Source organism: Phodopus roborovskii, unplaced genomic scaffold (assembly GCF_943737965.1).
Source record: "Phodopus roborovskii unplaced genomic scaffold, PHOROB, whole genome shotgun sequence".
In the NCBI taxonomy this organism is placed as follows: Eukaryota; Metazoa; Chordata; class Mammalia; order Rodentia; family Cricetidae; genus Phodopus; species Phodopus roborovskii.
In genome coordinates, this window is record NW_026125487.1 from 24,253 (window position 1) to 46,500 (window position 22,248).

At 39.6% G+C, this 22,248-nt stretch overlaps 1 protein-coding gene across 1 annotated transcript in view; it reads right to left on the minus strand.

The window, feature by feature from the left end:
- Positions 1-22,248, minus strand: part of LOC127215597 (phosphatidylinositol 3-kinase C2 domain-containing subunit gamma-like) — an 89,359-nt gene that overhangs the window by 12,099 nt on the left and 55,012 nt on the right. Inside the window, 3 exon segments of the mRNA XM_051176000.1 lie at positions 10,586-10,694; positions 14,450-14,571; positions 15,023-15,212. Of these exon segments, the coding sequence (XP_051031957.1) occupies positions 10,586-10,694; positions 14,450-14,571; positions 15,023-15,212 (421 nt within the window).

The following is a 22,248-nucleotide window of genomic DNA, read 5'->3' on the forward strand; positions in this document are numbered from 1 at the left end:
TGGATACATGCCTGGTTAATCTGAGAAGAGCTTTTCCTCAGTGAAAGTGGCATTTATTTTGTTGTAAGCTATTAATAATCAAAGTAGATTCTCCCCGAAGACATTCCATGGCTGTGTAAAGGGCACACTGAATTACTGATTACATCATCTAGACATGCTGATGTGCTCATGCCTGCCATGCCCTGCATGGCAGCCTTTTCTCATTCTGTATATTGGTCTTTCAAACCCCATCAAGAAACTTTCACTTCTAAGTCTAACTTCTCTGTTGATGACTCTGTCTCCATTTCAGTGACAGGATTTGTCACTTACTTTTCTGCTACTGGACTTTCTCCTTTTTCCTTCCATACATATTGCTGCTGTTTGCTTCCTTACTCCTCTTTTCGCTTATAATTTAAGCTCTTTTATTTTAAATCTGTCACATTTCAATATATTGTTTCAGGATGACCTTGGTGACATTTGTATTGACTCACAAATCTTTTGTCTCTTAAATCTCAACACTACGTCCGAATTCCTTTTGACTGGCATTCCTGACTATTCAAAGATGTGTATCAAGTCATGTGAGTCACTGCATTGTTCTGTTTCTCCTGTGTCCAGGCTCAAAACAAGTGCTTCTTTGTCCCAGTTTTCCTTTCCATGAATCAAATGAAATGCTAAGTTCTATGGTGGCAGCTGCAGAGTTTAGGGGCTACAGTGAAAGTTACTTTCTCTGAAGCAGGAACAGAATTACTGGCAGATGAGGAGTCTGAGCTGGAAGTTCGTGTCCTTAGGGTGATTTGAAAGTGCCATGTCACAGAAAGAGAAGCTTGACCCCAGGAGGCTGTCACTGGCGTTGACAGTGACTACCATGTCAGTAGATGTCTTCCTTCTGTGTTACAGCCACTTTTTCCTAGTTCCACACCTTCAGTTTCCATCTGGGTTATGACAGATGGTTCCATGCCTCATCTTGCTAACCCTTTTCTAATGTATCTCTGCAAAACTGGTCTTCCAAAGTACAAATTGAAAAATTAACTTCTTAAATCGTTATATCCCTCTAAAAGAAGGACCTTGCTCATTCTCTGTCCTCTTTACCATGTTTTGTACAGCCCTTTATGTGTAAATGTGCAGATTATAGTTATCTCACTAAAAACCCTGCTTTCTTGATCATCTTTCTTTTCCTACATGTTTCTTGCTTCCTCTCTACCTTGTCCACCCAAAGATGATTACTGATTCTCGTCTTGTGAGCCAATGAGCTACAAACAGCAGACTGAGAACTAATCACTTATGCACAATGTATTTCTGTTCAACGATGTGTCACAGGACATGCTGAGATCTGTCTTCCAATTCAGGTTGCCTTGGTTTCTAGTGTAAATAATCCTATCAACAGTCTATATACATTACAAATTATTCAACTGTTAATTTCTATCTCTATATATTGATATGTTGTGAGAATATAGAACAGAAGCCCATACTTAAGAAATTGAGTTAATATCCAAGAAGCTGATTACATGTTTTGTTTGTTTGTTTGTTTTAAATTTGAATGCTTAAAATCAAATCCCACACTGAACAGAACTCATTGAAGGAAATATGGTCTTCAGAATTCTTTGATGACTAGTCAGTAGTAGTAGTAGTAGTAGTAGTAATTGTTCTTATTATTCTGAGTTTGCCCTTATTAGTCAATGGTTAATAAACTTTCATATTAATCAAAATGTCTTTCCAATTATTTTCTGAAATATCACCACTAGCTAATTATTCCTTTATGTTTATACTGCCATGTCCCTGAATGCTTTAAAATTCTGTGTCTAGGTGAAATATAAGCACTAATTCTTTATTGCAGCAAGAATTTTTATTTCATTTTTTTCTGTTTTTCCTTCTACAAGAGAAACATGATTCAGTGTCAGCGAGATAAAGAAGCTAAAAGGAAAAAGTTAAGCAGGTATGGCAATCTCAACACCCAGCATGAGTTCAAGGATAACCTGGGCTACAGAGTCATTTCTTCTCTTATATCATCTTTATTTCTTCCTTTCTTTCTTTCTTCCTTCCTTCCTTTCTTTTCTTCCTTCATTCCTTCCTCCCTCCCTCCCTTTCTTTATCATCTTAAAAGAAAATTTTATTAAACCAGCATCCACATATACTACAATTTATTTCAATAAAGAAAATTCTTGATTTGTATTTTCCTGTATTCTTTCTCTATGTTTAGAGAAAGTCTGCTGAAAAGTTGTTTTCCTCGCTATATCTCAAATCTCCATCTTTTCGTTTTTACTTGAACCTCTTCCAGACTTTGTAAAAGTCCCAACAGACTTCCATGATTATGCTTCTCCTGACTGAGCTTTCTGCCTGTCGGTATCTCTGATGTAAGCCATCAAACCATGCATGCTACTTCCTGGTGATCTAACCATCTGCTATGACCAGATAACCACTATCTATTTTAAATCGCCCTCTCTCGTTGGATCCCAGTCACTCTATTCTATGGTGTCCGGTTGATTGATCTTCCTCAGTTCTCTCGTTGTGCTGACCTTATCTCCTCAAACTTTAAAATTGGTGGGCTGCCTGATCTGGATTTCTGACTACCACTCTTTTAAATTCATTTCTCAGTGTATTTAGGATTACTTAATCTCTTCCAGTTTACAGTTTTTATGAAGAGATATTTGGGGACAATTCCAATGTGTATTTTCAGCCAAACTTTCGTGCTGAATGTATCTAAACCCCTTCTTGATGTCTTTGGGAGTTTCACAGGAAAAGCAAATGTAATGCTTTCAGTTTCAGAGTGCTGCTTCCCACTCCCTCCTAATGAATGGCTCTTCTGACTTCTCACCTTCACAACATACTCAGCCAATTTGAACTTGTGTGACAAGAAAGATATCTATCTCAGTGTTCTGTTCGTCTGTCGTCTTGATTTGTCAGCTCTTAAAGAGTAAGAATTATCAAACAGAGCAGGGCATTCTTTCTATGTATAACATTATGTATCTGATCAGCACTTCTAAAATTGTGGGTTGTGATCCCTTTGGGGGTGTCGAATAACCCTGTCACAGGGATCACATATCAGATATCCTGAATATCAGATGTTTACATCATGATTCATAATGGTAGTACAATTACAGTGTCAAAGTAGCATTGAAATAATTTTACGGTTGGGAGTCACCACAACATAAGGAACTATGTTAAAGGCTACAGCATGAACACAGTTAAGAACCACTGCATCTGACGAACAAGGAATTAATAGTTCTTGAGCTAAGTGTCATCAGGTAAAATGAAATGTTCTATGAAAATACGTGTGTGTGTGTGTGTGTGTGTGTGTGTGTGTGTGTGTGTGTGTAAGTGTGTGTTATATTTCCCCCTTTCCTAGAATAGACTCTAATATAATTTGTATGAAATTTTAATACTTAATATGCTTTTAAATGAAAAATGAGGACAATAAAAAAACAAACATGAAATCCAATGGGTCAATATTAATTTAAAACCTCCATCAGGGTATGTTTTGTTAAACTCAGAATTCTTATTCATAATATGTTTACCAATCACATTAACCAGTATGTAATTTAAAATGGCTGACTTTTTTAGAGAGCCAATCAATTTGGAACCTAAGTGTTTTTCCTATACTATATTATCAAAGACAGAGCAGAGTTAAAATACATGCACAGCCCAGAATGAATGGAATATAAAACTGAGATTCATTTTTCTCTTTCCTTACAAAAGCACATTAAGCGTTCCCATTTATTAACTAGCTAGCCAACATCTAGCATTGGCTGTAAGATTTAGTGACTTAAAACAATAAGCTAAATCTATTTCTCTCAAATGCCATGGAGTGCCGTAAAGACACAAATTAAAAAAATGAATTCCCATAAGAGTTCTAAATCAAAGTTGAGCAGTAATTGTGTTTTATTGCCTTCTTCATAAAGCAGAATGTCAGCATGTCCAGCCTCTCACATAGCTCAGCCCGCCATCTTCATGTTGGAGTTACATGGAAGAATGAGACTGTGACGAAAAGGGAATGCGTAGAGATGTTTCTGTGATTTGGCTCTCAAATGTCATCAGTGTTTTGCCAGACTGTGGAGACTAATCTTGGCTTTACTGATGGTGCACACATAACATTTAATCCTGCCTGCTATGTAAGCTCAGCTCGTGCCAAGCAAGGAAAGATCACTGCGGTGACAGACGTGCAATTAACATCTGGGTTTAGCGTTGGGGAGTAGGAAACATATGCTCCCCATTAAGACAGGGTTTATCCACTTGGCTTTATTTTGACATTGTGTTCCTGCTTTAAAAATAACATTGTCTAAACTTTAAGTGATATCATTCCCTGTTTGCAGGGACTTCCAGAAATGAGCAGCAGTCCCAAGAATAGGGAAATATCCCAATAAACTCGGCTTTGAGATGCAGCACACAGGATCTGTTTCCGACCCCAGCTGATCTCTGATGCTGACATGCATTTGTTTAGGTTTTACAGCCAGCCGCTATAGTTTTGCCCACATTACTGTTTGTAAAGTTTCTTTTTGCTTCATACACAACACAATTCCATCAAAAACAGAACAAAGTTTAAAGAAGAGAAAGGGGTTCTTAGTTACCAGCGCCATGCTTGCATTTATCTTCTGTAAACATGGAAAGTACACAGAAGCTTCTCTCAGCCTGGGGATATGAGTGGATCCCAGCCAACAGGAACCAGGCAGAAATGATACGAGGGTGCCTGAATGCTCCCTTAATCTCCTTAGAGGAGGTGGCTAGTGTGTGATGGTGTTTCCATTTAATACCTGCTTCATTTATCAACAACACACACAGACCCACACACAGACAGACACACATATACACAGACAGACAGACAGCCACACACACACACACACACACACACACACACACACACACACACACACACAGAGAGAGAGAGAGAGAGAGAGAGAGAGAGAGAGGTCTTTAGGCATCTGTCTAATCAACTAGGCTGTTTTTGTATCTTTATATCAATCCCTTCATCCACAAGATGAGGTGCTCTTCTAATACAACCAATTAGTGGCCGAGTCTGCCTTCTTCTTGGCTGGGGAAGCAATGGGACCGGCTGCCTTGAGTCTGTGCTGGCTTTCCCCACTGTCACAGCCAGAACAGCTTTGTACACCATGTGGTCCACCATGGTGGCAAGCACGCCCCCTTTCCTTAAGTTACCTTTGTCAGTTGCTTTGTCATAGCAAAGAGAAGGAGAGAATACAGAGAGTTTCTCCAAACACAGAGACGCACAAAGCTTTCACAAGACAAATAAATCCCTTTGTGACCATTAACAATAGGTTGTGCTGTGCCGCTGAGCCACCCAGAGAACTGAGACCAGAGTGGTTACCAATGCTGTGTAGTGTGTGTGTGTGTGTGTGTGTGTGTGTGTGTACATATGCGAAGTATGTGGAGATGATAAGTATCTTTTTTTTTTTTTTTTTTTTTTGGTTTTTCAAGGCAGGGTTTCTTCTGTGTGTAGCCCTGGCTGTCCTGGAACTTGCTCTGTTCACCAGGCTGGCCTCAAACTCACAGGAATCCGCCTGCCTCTGCCTCCCAAGTGCTGGGATTAAAGGCATGCACCACCAAAGCCCCCTGTTTCTTAAGACAAGATCTCTCACTGAACATTGACTCATAGATTCCATTAGGTGTGATCCAAGTCTCAGCCTGTCTCCACCCTCGCAACTGAGGCTCCTCATGCATGTCAATCCTGACTTTGATGTGGGTGCTGTGGGTCTGATCTCAGATGGCCAGCAAGCACATTAGAGACGGAGCCATCTCTCCAACTCTTGCTGCTCAGCATTTGATGACATCATTCAGCCTCTATCACAGAACAGCCTCTAGAATGGCGTTTTAGTCAGGCTCTATCACAGAACAGCCTCTAGAATGGTGTTCAAGTTCTAAGAAATTTCTTTGGATTAATAGAAATACAGAATTTATGAAGTTACAAAATTCTTTACAAGGCCATCAGCATCTAACACCATAGGGTACAGACAGGGTGTCGTCTGTATCAGATTATTTTTTACCCTCTGCTGTAGATTTTCTCAAACATGTCTGGACATAGGAATTGCTTGTTTTAAACACACTTGCACACACACACACACACACACACACAACACTCCATGTCACTTTTACTAACAAGATAAGTATTTCTGAGAGTAAGATTCTAAAGATTTTTTTTAATCTCCCTTATTCTGAAAGAGTATTTGGACCAGCAGATACTATCTTTGGGACCTCTGGCCAGAAAGTATATAATGTGCACAGTAACAACAACAACAACAACAACAAAATGTTTGTTGGTCTGGGGATATAGTTCAGTGGTAGAGTACTTGTCTAATAGGTACAAGTCCCTATATTCATGCATGCATATACACATATATTTATTGTTGGCCAAGCCAGTAGTTCTAGAAAGCACAAACTATATGCTCTGCTTATAAAGAATGTATATTATTCTTGCTGCTTTTGGACCTATTTGCCCAACAACATTTGATTCATGTTTGCAATATAGAAAAGGCAATTAAAGAAAGAGATACAGCATAGAGGTCTTACAACAGTAAGACCCCTTCTGCACACTCATTGGGGCTGGATATGTCTGCCGGCTGTAGAGTGCCTCCTGAGTAAGAGCAAAGCCATGCCCATACCCAGCACTCCTTGAAGACCAGTGAGGTTGCTGGAGTCATACTTGTGACCCTGTTACTTTGGAGGAACAGCTACAGTTTTAACTTCCATTAGTGAGAGCCTACTGTGGAGAAAAATAGACTTCTCCTTAGAAGTTCAGTGTGAGACCACAGCACACATTTCCCAGTTGGTATGCTATTAGGATATGTGGTTCCATGATATCCCATGCTTGAGAATTCCAATCCTTCCTCCTTTGCATTCTCCTCTATTTCTCACCTACTATAATCCCGGGCTTTAATTCGAACTGTTTTAAGCCATAACACGGTACCTAACACTTCCCTGTACCTCAACGCTAGCCAATGAAGAGTGACAGCAGACACACAGTGCAATGAAAGCATTGTCCTCAGGATCTCTGCAGCTGTGGTTTAATGTGACTACCTCTGTAAATGCAGGTGGAAACTGCAGGTCTACGCTTGGGGGCTGTGTTTATATGCCCCATGCATCCACGAGAGGGATGCATGACAATGTTCATTAACCCTTGCTGTGTTGAACTGCACTTTGTATCTTCCCATCCTGTGCATGGCCAGCTCTCTTGCCATAGCCCTCAGCCCATGATTCTGTGCATTAACCCATTGCAGAAGTTTTACTGTACACATGCTGTGTTTTCTAACTAACAGCTTGTTACTGAATATACACAGATATCAGTACTCACCCTCGTCACACCATAGGCGGAAATCAGTAGTGTCTTTCTTTACTTCTGCTTTTGTGTACAAAGGCTAAATCTTGACTATTTCTGTAGCTACTGGATATTTTTCCCTCATCGTGCAAGACTTTGTATCCCAGCAGCCTTAATATAGTGTGGACACTCACAGAGGTGAGAACCTTTCCACCATTCCAGCCATACTTTACTTCCCAGAGAACCGCCATATTTGTCACCATGGCTTAAAGCATGAATATGTGGATGTGAGCTTCTGAGAATGTCAGTCAGTAAGGGACATGAATACATCAACATTCTACTCTGTCCTTTGATATGCAAAAATCATCTGGATCCAAGCGTAATGAAATGCACAACCTTGTTGTTAAAGGTCAGAAAGGTCTGTCATTCATTTCCTGCTACCCATCGATTGGAAGAGAAATTAAAAATACTGTTAGAAGAGAACAAGGGCAAGAAAATTGAATATGTGAATGTCACTTATAAAAGTTAAAGGTATGTGTCTATGTGTGCGCCTGTGTGTGGGCATAAGCATGTGAATGCAGGTGCTTATGGGATTTAGAATAAGGCATTGGGTCCCTTTGTGAGCTCCTGACATAGGGGTTGGGGACAGAACTTGAGTCCTCTGTGAGAGCAATGCACAAAAATGTTGAGCCATCCCTGCAGGCCCTGAGTAGTCTCTTTATGTTGAAAATGCATGCTTTCCTATGGTCCAGTTTTCATACTGTCTCACGCTGTTTTCAGTATTTGCTACTTCCTCCTGCTGACACAATTATTCTCCTTCTGTTTCTCCAGCAGTCAGTTTATGGGGAAGACACATTGTTCATTTCTTTTCTTTGATTAAAATAGATACATTGCAAATGTGATCTACAGAACCAGAGGGGTCTTTCTGGAAGCCATGCAGCCATGACTTAATTAATACTCATCCGTGCTGTCCATGGCTTGCGGTGCCTCTGACTTGACACTAGACAGCCAATGGAGCCAGTCTCTCATTTGGCATCTGGGAGAGTCCCACAGCCATCTTGTACTAAAGGTGGAGATCTCTATCATGAGGCTCATTTTGCATCACACACTAGAATGAGAGGAAATTATTCACACAGAGCCTCATGTTGCCCCGGAAAAGCTCAAACCAGCTATTTATCTGGTAATTATCTTAATCTTAGGATTCTCCTGTCTTTACCTCCTGAGTGCTGGTATTATAGGCATGCACCACATATGTGGCTTATGTGATGCTGGGAATTGAACCCAGGGCTTTCTGTATGCTAGCCATGCACTCTACCAACTCAACTGCATCCCTGGCCCCAGAGGACTATTAATTTTATAATATCTGTTTTCATAGAACTTCTAAAGTTTTCTAAACATTTTTTTCTGCAAGTTTAAAATGTCATCCATTATGCAGATGGAAGTTTGCATATAAAATGTATATAAACAAATTAACTATTTTGGAAGCATAAGTTGACTAGGAGACAACTTGTCAATAACTAAGAAAAGGAGTCTAAAGATCACTGACAAACATTCTCAGATGTAATCTGTCAATCCCTTAGGTTTTGAAGGACAACAGTCAGCCCATAGGCCACTATATGATGATTGTATTGCCATTCATTTATTCATTTAAAATATTTAGCAAACATTGATGAGTTACAAGTTATCTAGAAGTGAGGTAACCCTGAAGAGGATATACCCATTAGTCCTTACATTTTCTAATAGGAAAAAAGAACATGACTACCAAGCTTGCTTCTTGGCATTTTCTTTGTCTGGAGTGACATTTCGTGATCTCTCTCTATTTATTAACTACCTCCTGACCTTCACCCTCTAATGCCACACCCTCCTAATTCCCTTGGACTTAAGTTTAACTCTTTAATGTCCAGGCACTTATCTTTTGATACAGAACATGGTCTACCAACTTTAAGGTAACACAATAACCTAACCCCATCTGAGAATCAGTCAAAACCTGAGGCCATATGACTGGTAATGTCGTATGAGAAAGACAGGGGGGAGGCTACTGTCTGTGACAATGGCTGGGGATAGGGAGGAGGGAAGGGTGTTCTCTCTCCGTCTTCTAATCAGTAGGCCTGTGCTTGCTTCTGTTATTTATTCACAGATTCATCAGTAAAGGCTACCCTCATTCATTAGACTATTGAATGTCAGAGGTGAAGTTTTTCTCCTAGAAAGTGGTGCCTTGTTAGGCAATCATGGTGGCCCATGCCACGGCCCTAAACGCTTAGAGAGGCAGAGGCAGAGGCAGGAGGACTGAGATTTAAAGCCAGCTACATAGTGAGATTCTATCTTGATAAAAAGGCTTGTGACTACAGATTAGTCTAATTATTATTTCAGATGAGCTCACACTTGTGACATTCAAGTTCTTCTAGGTATGTAATTTAACTGAAAATATTCTATAAATGTTCTCTATCCATGGCTCAAAGGGCAAAGTACTCAAGAAAACTTGTTTTCTTTACCCTAAGAATGTTGTCTTAGAAAAACCACAACATGATTATGTACAAGAATTGAAGAGTTCTGTATGGCTGCCGCCTGCTGCCTGCTGCCTTCTGCCTGCTTAGGAAAGCAGCAACTGTCTCACAAGGATGGTTAATGTCAGATGGAAAACTCACCCAACATCAGCATCAGGAAACATTTGAGCTTCACACATGTGCAGTGTACTAATGTATAAGTATGTGGTTTGTATGATTGCATGTATGCCTGTGTGTGTTTATGTATGTGTAGGTGTGTGTGTGTATTTTTGAACATTTAGATGGTATCATGGCCAACAGTTTGAGAGCCTCTGTTCTAGAACATGGACTATTTTGGAAGAAGCAGGTCTGCCAATACATTGACTTCAGTCCCTAAAGTCCATATTCAGATTTCAGAGTTCAAGAACTCAAGCTGTTGTACTTGGTCATAGACTCAATGGAACCTAGTAAGTAGATTAACATGGGTTTTCTTACCCATGATCCTCTGCTGCGTGTTCCTCCTCTATGTACCCTAGAACAACTGTTAGATTTCACCCCAAGTTCAATGACTGAAAGATAGTCTGTCTCCTAATTTGTACTTTTTATAACAAATCTGGAAGGAATCGTGCCTATGAGATTCCAGAGCATCCCAGAATTTTGTGGTTCATTTAGCTTACATTGCACCATCTAGGCAAGGCAAAGCTGGAGGTTAGGACTCCACTTCATGGACTTCAGACATGCTAGACATACATGTTTACTGAGTGAAGAAACTAAAGAATGCCGATACACTTAAAACCATCTCTTTGTAATGATAAACCAATCCTCGACATTTGCATAAAAGTGGAAAGAAGCTGTCACATACATTTGCGACTTCATAAGACCCGCTCAGCATCTGTTCCATGTAACGACTTAGATCTGTGATTCTCTTGTGATCCGAATCTGTAAACGGTAAGTGCCACCAGTGAGGAAACCTGTTTTAAAAGAAAGCAGTGATACTTCAGTCAGTAGGGAAAGTAGCTTCTTTTGGGTGGTCACACAGTTAACAGCTGCACTAGTGGAGGGCCAATAAAAACATTAGAAATCCTGGCCATTTCATAGACACCATTATAGTCATTTGTGCTACTGTAATCATCACTGATATCAACACTAATTTAATTTAATGTTAATTTAATATAATCTTTATTACTGTATTTATGGCAGATCACAAATGTTTCCTCCCTGTACATGTAGCAGCTAATACATAGTTTCTAAGATTAATGACCTACGGTTTTCCAAAGAGTTCTGATTGTATTGTTTCTTACGGGCTCACGACAGACATTATTGCATGATATAAATTAGATGTTTCATCCAGTAGCATCTGCTTCCATCTGGCCTTAGTCTTGTGAGTTAGAGCCATCCTGTCCCCAAGAGTCTGACCAGACAGCTTCTCTGTCATCTACCTGAAGACGGTCTTGGTGAGTTGGGCTTAGTATCAGTTGTTTGGTGGGATGACCTGTTAGTGGTCTCATCTGGTAAAGTAATTTCATGCTTGACTGCATCTTTTCAGAAACTTACTGTTGCCTTCTGTAATACTTTCGCCTTTTGGTTCAGATGAAGGCCTGCCTACAGAGCTCACTGGAAAGAGGCATGAGAGGGGTTGTGAAGCTTTGTCCTCAAGCACACAGAAGCAGGTGGTGACCTCCCTGTTAGTTCTTTTTCATTTGTTTCTTTTGTTTTTGTTTTTGAGACCAGGTTTCTCTGTGTAGTCCTTTCTTTCCCGGAACTCACTCTGTAGACCAGGCTAACCTCGAACTCAGAGATCCACCTGCTTCTGCCTCCTGAGTGCTAAGATTAAAGGTGTATGCCATCACCACCTGGAATCCCTGCTACTTGTTAAGGAAGCCGTGTCAAGTACAGAATGGATAAATCTATATATTAAATTATTACCTAGTAACTAACATTTAATATTTTAAAATAGTCTATCAATCTAAGGATTTAAGTATTAAGATTGTTTTTGTCTGTAACTAGTTATGAAAATTAGTACCAATATATAATTAGTCTATAATATAAAAATAATTACACACACATGTGGTAGCAGTTTTGGAAATGATCTTGGCAATAAGGATGCTTCAGTTAGTTTTAAACATAACTCACATATCTATATGCAAAACTTCCATATTGGTATAATGAAGCAATTCGATCTTTTCTGATGTTTTACAGATACTGGAAATTCTAAGTATATTTATGTGCACAGAATTGAGGAATTGGGCCATACGCGTGCCATCCAACCCATCTGAAGCCGGCCTACCACATGCCACATTGACATCCGTTGTGGAAAAGTATATTTATACGGTTTTAACTGACACCGTTGTCACATTCCCTCTTGGCTTTGTTAAGGCAAAAGAGCAGGCAAAGAAAATAACAGCAATATATGTTTGTTTGCTTGCTTCTTGTGTTTTTAAGTCCTGATTTGAAAATGGAACTATTCTCATAATTAGGGTAATTTGTATTCTCCATGCTAACACCAGGGTTTTCTTTTCCTTTTGGTCTGGTCCTGCATGTTTTTTCCCATCTTGGGAGGATAGAGAATGAAGTTCTGAGGCATGAAGAAATGTAGGAAGAGGGAAAGAGGCTTGCCTTCTCCAGCAAGTGAGTTCAATGAAAACCATTCATTCTAAGAAAATCTCCATGCCTGTGTACTCTTGGAAGGTATGGGGGGGTACATATGGCTCGTTTGGAAGACCTCTGTGGCAGGCTATGACTAATTAGAATTCCATCCTTCCTCACTGTGGCTTTCTTATTTTATTTTATTTTTTCCTCAGATGGGATTTACAGAAGTCTCTTAGGGCTTCCCTCAGTAAATGTAGGAGTCAGAGAAAATCTTGCCCTTGTCATCATCCATATGTATGATCTCCAGTCTTGGCCCCTAAGGGAGAGTGAGCCCACAGGAGCTGCTCAGGGCACACAAGGCTAAACGTCCCTCCCACAGTGGGTTCCTTAGATGGTTTGAATATCAATTTAACTTCGTCACCAGGCAGCAGCCGTGTGCAGAGCAGAATCCTAACTAAGGCTGGAAACTGAGAAGGGGGAATGTGGAAAGAGATGCTCACACTTGTGATGTTCCCCCCAGCACACAAGAGGCCTGGGAGGGCAGCCTTTAACAGAGGTAATTCATACTCTCAAGTGACTGCTAGTAGGTATGATGACCACCCCGATGCTGAACTTTGCCGCTATTTGAAGATTTTTGTTCGTGTTTCTTTCTTTTTTGCTTTCTTTTTCTGAGCCTCCACAAAACAATCCTAAACCTGTGCATAGAAGTTTCCAGAATGAATGCACTTTCCTCTCATTCCCTAACTGTTGTCTTATGTCTTATCTTCCAGAAAATGTTCATGTTTCAAACTGTCTATGTAGGGAATAGGGTTTTTCTGCCCGCCGCCAAGTCTTGTCCCGCCCCCGCGCCAGCCCCAAATAACACACAGAGACTCTGTATATGATATAATTTTGTTGGCCAGCTACTAGTTTCTTATTGGCTAGCTCTGTGTTAATTATTAACCCATTTTTATGTATTTCCACGTGGTCTTACCAGCGAGAGGCGGCTGGCGGTTCTAGTCTCTCCAGACTCTCCATCTTGACCCTCCTTCCTACTTCCTTTTTTCCTCCTTGTCTCCTAGTCCCTCCTATCTTCCTTTCCTATTGGCGAACAGTGCTTTATTCATTAACCAGTATGAGAAACATATATACATAATGGCATCTCCCATCATGTCTATGAGAAGAACAAGCATACATTTTCAATATTCTAAAATACGTCTTTACCTATTGGCGACTTGTATTTATGTTTTAGAAGGTGACTAAACTAGTCCCCATGTGCAAAGCAGGTCATATCATAAGTGGCCACTAAAACATTAAAGTTTGGTTCATTTAACAAAAACCCCAATGCAGATGAAAGAAAAATCAAAATTAGATTTATCTGACTGCTAATATCACAATTTCTGGGGGAATTCATTATTTTAAAGTTAAAATACAACTTTTCTATACATCAAAATCAATGACCTAAATTTGCCTCATTTTAATTAGCAAATATTCCAAGCTAGATGAATAGTAGTTGTTCTCTTTATATCTATAGTTAGCTTACTTTAATCTTTTCTGTAGCAACAGAGAGATTTCTGTAATTCCTTCAGAAAGTATGGGAAATAAATAACATTTAGGTCATGCAATTTTAGTTAAGTATTGATTGGTTAAGGAAATGCTAGCTTGAGAATAGTAAAGGAGAATTATGAATAAACCCATTGATGTTACTATATTTCTGTCCCCCAGGACAGAAATCACTCATCCTTCTTTATGTGCTTATATGTGTGATTATATATGCATTTTCAAATTTCACTTATCGTCAAAAGAGTAGGCATGTTGATTTAGCTCTGACTTTCAATTTCAATTCCATTTTTATAGAAAACAACTGAGAAGATTAAATTTTAAAACAGGGAAATGAAACAATTTTTCCCAATAAGTGATGAAAAATGAAAGGGGTTCTGATTTTTTTCCCCCATCTACAGAAATCAATAGCTGGAAGCAAAAGGAGAAAATTGCAAACTTTGTTCTGCTTTCTGCTGCAAAGGGATCTTTGCTAGGGCTTTGCTGGGACAGCGGCCCTGTATCAGACTCCCAAATGGGAAATCCCTGAGCCATCATTTTCCCCTTTGCTCAAGGGTAAGTTCTGATGGCCAAATATGGAGAAGGGACTGATCCTTACTCTGGGAGGGTCAGCGATGAGAATTGCTTCTGAATTTGGCTGTGAAGTCTGGAAAAGTGTTCGAATGACTTTCTGGTCAGGCTTTTCCTGTTGTCACTGAGCGTCACCTCGATCAGGTACAGCTGCAGATAAATAGGCAACAAAACAATCAAAAGATGGAGATATAACTTGCCATACGTCCTAAAAGTGGCTTTTAGTAAATTAAACAAAGAATGAAACTTTCTGTTAAAAAAAATTATCGTCAGAGCTGAAGGATGCAATTTGTGGCGCCATGATGACCTATAAATAAAACGTATGAGGGTCCCAAAATTTTATGTTCTGGCAACATTGCCCAATTTCTGCTGTCCTTTCTTGCAGACACTTTAATTAGCTCTTGATTTGTAGTCTAACACAGGGTAGGAACTGTTCCCTCTGATGGGTCTCCACTGATAGCTCCAGTTGTTATGAATTTTCTTAAGACATCTCCTTAATGGCAGTCCTTCACTCGAAACCGATTTTCAATTTGCACAGTAAAACGCACTATGCTTTAACAGCTACGTAGAGGCAGACCCCGTGGCACAGATTTAGACTTACGTTGCCGTGCGTCTTGCTGAGCCCTAATATTGTGGCTCTCTGAATTGTCCTGGTTTTGTGCAGGGTGCAGGATTCCCAGGGAAGAGTCTGAGGGGCAGGTTTGGCAAGGCTTATGGCTGGCATCTGTGCCAGTGTGTGGATCAGGTTATTCAACTTAACTGGGAAGCACTCCAGACTTTCCTTTATTTTCCTAGAGAAGCAGAAAAGAAGACAGTAAGGAACACTCCCTCTATCGGCTGGCTGTGTCTGTGACTGAGCCCTGTGTTTGTCAGATGCAGATGTGTTTGGAAGGGTGAGATGGAAATTCATATATACAAACCCCATGTATTAAATATTGTGTTCCTAAGCATTAAGTTCACACCTGGAAGTTATTAGGAAGTAAAGAAGACACTCTTTTGTTTTGGGCCAGTGAGATGGCTCAGCAGGTAGTGGTGCTTGCTGTTGAACCCGAGTACCTGAGTTCCATTCTACGGGGTGTCCTCTGACTTCTGCATGAGTTTTGTGAGCACAGAAGTGAACACACACACATACACACACACACACACACACACACACACAGAGAGAGAGAGAGAGAGAGAGAGAGAGAGAGAGAGAGAGAGAACAGATTGGCATAGGGCATAGCATCACATCTGTAATCCTAGTATTGAGGGAAAGAAGACAGAGAAGAGGGAGGGAAACAGATACACACACACACACACACACAAAGATACACATACAAACACACACACAGATACACCTACACACACACACACACAGAGACTCATGCAGAGAGAGATATGCAGACACATGCAAAATAAATAAATAATAAGTTAAAATTAACAAGTTATTTTGTTTCATTTTTTAGAGATTCTGATATTAAAACAAATTAACTGTCGCTTATACTCATGTACTTATATACATTCATAAATTAAACCTAGAAATCGAGATAGGGCAAAAGCTACCTAACACCAGGTGTGTGCAACCTATAGCTCATGTGCAATCCAAAACAAAGTCACAAGCGTACAACATTAGGAGACTGCTTCTGGTAATGCCTGTGTTTGGCTCTGCAGCATGAACTCTGTAAAGGACATCATGTTGCTGTGTCCAAAGGTTGAACGTGTTACGCCCACTCCCGCCCTTCCCTGTAAAGGACTTTCAAAACCATGTCTCCATGCTCACTGTTTAGGTTTATCTTATCCCTGTGTACTTTTATTCCTCTATAAGGTGACTTAGAAAAATCTAGCACACTCTCACAATGTACCTAATGTTTAAGTATTTTATATGAACTGTATTTTACTCTATAGTCCTGTTTTTGACTGCTTTGATTTTTGTGTTTGATCTTGAAACCATATTTTTTTGTGTTCCAGTGATACAATGATCTCTTAATATAAAGTTCTCATTCTTTCTTTTATGATATTTTCTATTTATTCCCTTCTAAGAAGAATACTGAAAATTTCTTTTAGCTCTCTCTTATCCAGAACGACTGGGTATGATAATAAACTCATCATTACTAGAAAGTAAATAGCATTTTCCTTCTCTCTGTTACATTTCCCAGTTTCCATTGGCATCGTTTTTAAAGATTTATTAGTGTGTGTGTGTGTGTGTGTGTGTGTGTGTGTGTGTGTGTGTACGTGTGTGTGCCCTGTAGGATTTTACACTGGATATGAACAATATCACTTTTTATCCCATAAAAATGTCTAAATGCTTCTGGATTTTAATAAATTTCTTCTTTCCATTGAGGTAACAGATAAGGCTTTCAGTTTAATTGCTTAGTGGCTGTTTGAATATTTATCTTGTAATCATTTATCCAAATTCTTTATCTGAATTCTGTTCTTGTTAATCCCTTGGGATTGTTTTAGTTGTTCCTCTATTCAACACTATCACATATTTTCACTCTCAGCGAGGGGACTTCCTGTTTCCCTTGGCAACGGAATGCTTATAACTTTTCACTTTCAGAAGTATGATATTTATCTACATTTCCTTTCATTGTGAGCTTGCTAATGTTTTCTGACATGAATAGATATAATCAAGCGTGAAATTTCTGGGCTGGCATGCATCAACATTATCATACAATAGCCCCTTTAGAACCAATCCACCAGGCCCTCCATGGTAACGATGTACTTCAGTCATGTTTAATAATTTCCCCTAACTTTAGCAATATTCAGACTCATCTATCTTTTCTAGTCTCGAGCTCCTTTTGGGTAAGTTTCAAATTTTCTCATTATTATACCTACATCGATGCTAAAATTTGCTAAAGTCGTTGAAATACAGCTCTGGTCCCGTTATTCATTTCCACACTAGTCATTATTTTTGATGATATTCTTGGAACTTATAAATTCATGAGTCTATGCTGTGCTAGAGAGCGTTCACTTTAAAGACAGGAAAATAATGGTAATAGTACGAGCACATTACCAGTCGTTGTTTATGAGTATTTGTCCATACCTTCATCGGTCCATCCACCCAGCCAGTGCTCACGGGACACTTTTATTATTAGTGTGGCAGGCTCCACACTCAGTCCTCACGAACTGTCCATCTTAAGTTCTGATGCTCACACTTCGTACTTTCCACCTGTGTGGGTGTAGCGCTCTGTTCTCACATCGTCTAGGGCTTAGTAATCTTAGGAAACCTTGGGGCCCTCTGAGTGGTTTTTGCTTTCTTTAGTGTGTGTGTGTGCGCGCGCGCACACGTGCATGTCATGTATGTAGGTGCTCTTGGAGGCCACAAGAGGGCGTCTGATCACATGGAGCAGGACTTACAGGATTTATAGGATTTACAGGGTCCTGGAGACTGAAATGTGTTCTTGGGAAGAGCAGCAAGTGTTCTTAACTACAGAGCCATCCATTTAGCTCCTTGCCCTGTGGTTTTGAAGCAAAATTTCATTCATATCTACCTCTTCTTACAGGCACCATATCACCCCTAGCTGTTAAATATTACCCATCCAGGAGTTGGCCTTGACAGCAGTAGGATTCTAGCGTCTTAGGTCTGATATATCCAGAAGATAACATTCACACACACACACACACACACACACACACATGCACGCACGCATGTATACACACATGCACACACACACAGCGGCCAGCTCTAGGACTCACTCTGTTTAATGGCACTATTAGCAGGAGTATATGCAGAACAACTTTTTGGTTTGGGTAATAGCGTATGTGTGAGTGTGTGTGTGTGGGGGGGGGCTCATGCATGTGAGGCAAGCATTCTATTACTGGACTATGTCTCTAACCTTTATTCAGAGTTTTTCTTATACTAAAGATCCAAAGCTACAGCCATAAGAATCTCAGCTCTGAGGAAAACCCTGGTACTCTTGAGAAAGAATGTCTAACTCCCCTGATAGGCACAGCTCTGTGCAATGGGGCACACGGTGATGGAGCCCTCAGGAAGTCTATGTCCTTTGGCAAGTACCTCACTAAATGCTTTGTGAAAGGCAGTACAATTCTTTTCTCTGTGGATAAAACCAAGATCTATGAAAGATTCAATGCCACCAATATATATATATATATATATATATATATATATATATATATATATATATATATATATATATATTCTAGGAAGTTGTAATCAACGAGTCCCATTCATATTTCTCTGATTCCCAAATCTTAATTCTGTTTATGAGTTTTTGATAAGGAAAAAAAACTTTCAATTTTGTTTTACCGAGGAAAATAATCCAGTAGTTTTAGTGGATTTCCCCTGGTGTGGTAAATGCTTATAAAATGTTTAGGCTTTGATTTTTACTCAGGAATAGCCTGTAGTCATAAGAATAAAAAGCCTAACAAATATTTCCAGAAAACTGAAGAGATCAATAATCACTACATTTCTTAAATATTAGACCATGTTTTTTCTTTTTTGTTTGTTTGATGTAAATTGTCCTCAAACTTAAGCTCCTTCTGCTTCAGCCACCACAGCTCTGGGATTGCAAGGCAAGTGCCACTACGCCCAATTCGTTCTATCTTAAAATGTATATAATCTGTATTTTACTTCACAGTAAATGTGTAGTTTCACATAATGTTTTATATTAATAGTTTAATCTTCTTCTCCTCAGAAACAACTGCCTCCAAGAACTGCCTTAGGAATGTATGCATGAGAAGATACTGAATCTGTAACTCTGATGTTTATAGCAACTTCTGGAACATTGCAAATCACTTTTTAAAATTAAATATTATATTATTGCATGTGTATGGTGTAAGAATATATGTGTATGTGCTATCCATACATATGTGCATTATACATATCTGTGATATGCTTGTGGCCTACATGCGTGTGTGTGTTTGTGTGTGTGTGTGTGTGTGTGTGTGTGTGTGTGTGTGTGTGAAGGTCAGAGACCAGCACTAGATGTCTTCTTCAATTGTTTCAACCTTTTGTGACCAAGTCTCACTGAACATGGGGCATACCAATGTGATCAGCTTGCCATCAGACCCAAAAGGTATCTTCCTGTCTCTGCCTCCCTGGTGCTTGGATATAATTGCATACTATTCAAGTCACCTCCAGTACAAATGACATAATTTTGCAATCACATTTACATGTATGAAGAAAACCTTTCCAGATAAGCCATAGTAGCTACTAGGGAATGTTAATTTTAGGGTGTGGACCAGAGTGATGTTCCAGGGTATGGGCCAGAGTGATGTGTGAGACCCTGGGGAATTTCTATGTGAGCATGTTTCTTTTCACAGTTTAAATTATTTATATGCTTCAGTGGCTTGACAGAATATGTGTTTTTCTGACCAATTCTTTTATTTCTCCAAAAATTGATTGTGAAGACTTTGTAAGAGTTACCCTCTGTGTTTCTACTTACATTGTAACTTTATTATTTATAAACAGAAATGACTCAAACTCACCAAGAACAAATTTTTCTTTCATTTAAATTGTATGCTTCATTTCATTGCGGGGATTCTGGTATGTGTAATAAATAGATTATTGTACTATTGCTTTTACATTGGGATATTGATTGTCCAGCTTTCTGCTTTGCTCAGCAGTTTGGGGGGAATGACAAATTGATGCAGCTTTGTCACAATTTCTTTATTCCATGAGGAAAAGCAATAATCCAGCATTCAATTTGTAACTTCCAAAATGTCTGGCTAGCACTTTTTATACTTATGGCATATAAAGTATGCCATCACACAATTCCTATTTCATTATATATGACAAATATATACATATTTTATTATATATGTGTTCAAAATATTCAAGCACATCTTTTAAGCAAAATGGTGTTATTTAAAACAGTATTCTACAAAAACAATGGTTAAGAGAGATAGCTGCTATTCAGAGGACCTCGGTTTGTTTCTTAGAGCCCACATCAGGTCACTTTCAACAGCCTATAGCTACAGTTTAGGGGATCTGACACAGTTTTCTGGCATCTGCACACATGTGGTACACATAGATACACTCAGGCAAACACACACAGAGTATTTAAAGCATGTGCTCAACAAATAATTGTTGCAATACATTCTGTGTGCACAATAAAAGATACCATCCTATGCATTTTATTCACAAAGAGTCTTGCTGTAGCTCAGGTTGGCCTTGATCTGCTCCTCCTCCAGCTTCAGCCTTCTGATTGCTGGGAACAATTTTATTTTTGAAAACTCAGCATGAAGATGTGTCAATGAGAACTCCTAATTACTGGTTGCACATGTATGCCATACCTTTGTGTACATATGAAACAAAATTTTAATGTTTTATCCTTTGTATAAAATGCCATGCTAATTCTTATGGGCTTGACAGGACGCTTGGGAGTCATGGCCACAAGAAGGTGGATATTTTCCTTACAATTGTCTTCCTGAGTGTTGGAAGTAAAGGTGCGACCACCATTGCCTGCCCTCTATGGTGAACTAGTGGCTTAGTGTGTGTGGCTAACTAGCAGTTTAGCTCTTAACTAGTATGTGGCTAACTAGTGGCTTAGCTCTGCGTTCTATCTTCAGGAAAGCTTTATTTGTTAGATTACAAATAATGCACGGCTATAGATAACCTATCAGTAGTTATCCCTGGAAAAGACTGATTCTTCTGATGGGGGCTGTATTTCTGTATAGATGTTTCTCTTATTGGCTGATGAATAAAACACTGTTTGGTCAATAGAGGCGGGAAGATAGGTGGGGCTAGGAGATGAGGAGAATTCTGGAAAAGGTAGGTGCAGAGAGATAGCGAGGAGACAGGAGACACCGTGTAGTGGAGGAAGGAGTAACAGGTCTGGAACCTTCTCTAGTAAGATAAGACCTCGTGGAAATACTTAGACTAATAGAAATGGGTTAATAGTTAAGGCAGAGCTAGCCAGTAAGAACACCTAGCCATGGACCAACAGTTTAATAATTAAGTCTGTTTATTTGGGGGCTCATGTGGCAACTGGACACGGCGGGACAAGAAAACTCCAGGAACATTCTCCCTCTCTCACTAACCATGATTTGCCTCTATCTTCCCCAGGAGTAAAGCTGTGCGAATTCCCCTGTCCACACTAGTTGGTGTTCTCATGCTGATGTTGTGTTTCGGCAAGCACACTGCTGAGATTTCCTGGCTGAGGCTTCCCCTGCATCATACAGAAGATACTCTCTCCCAGCACATAGAGAGAAAATCTTCGATGTCTTTGCTGCTTTCCAACTTGAAGTTTCAGATTGAATGGCACAGAATGGGTGAGTCCTAAGTAAATGTCACATGGGGCTCCTGAATGAATACAAACAAGAATCTCAGACTCCTTAGCTCAACTATGCAGGGCTCATTATTATACCTTCTCAGGGAGGCACCTTGTAAAACCTGGTCAGATCTGTGCAAACAGAATGGCAGAGCAGTATGGTCAGTCAAAGGGTAATTCTGAACCATATCCTCAGAGCCAGCAACTTTACTGATGAGACTGAAATTAATTGTCATGCACAGTGGAAAAAAATCTAACCTGCAACAATAGAGAAGACTCAATGGCAACAAATGGTGTTATAACAGAAGTCACAGAACTCTTTAAAATGTGAAAATGTGTATTTAGAATTGTGGTAAGTTACTTTCATGCAGCTGCTTGGTAAGTCACTAGGACAGGCAGCTCTGTGAATTGCTCAGGCTCAGGACTTGTGTTGCCTGTGAACTGAAGCACAGAGCAACTGCATAGGCGATTCATTGTGAGCCACCGTCATCTGCAGGCTTCAATCGTGATTTTTGTTACCATTAGTGGGCATGTTAAACTTTTCAAGTGCACTTTGTTTTTAGACTCAGGGTATTCCAGAAAATTCAAAATAGCACTTTTATTACTCAACAGCTAA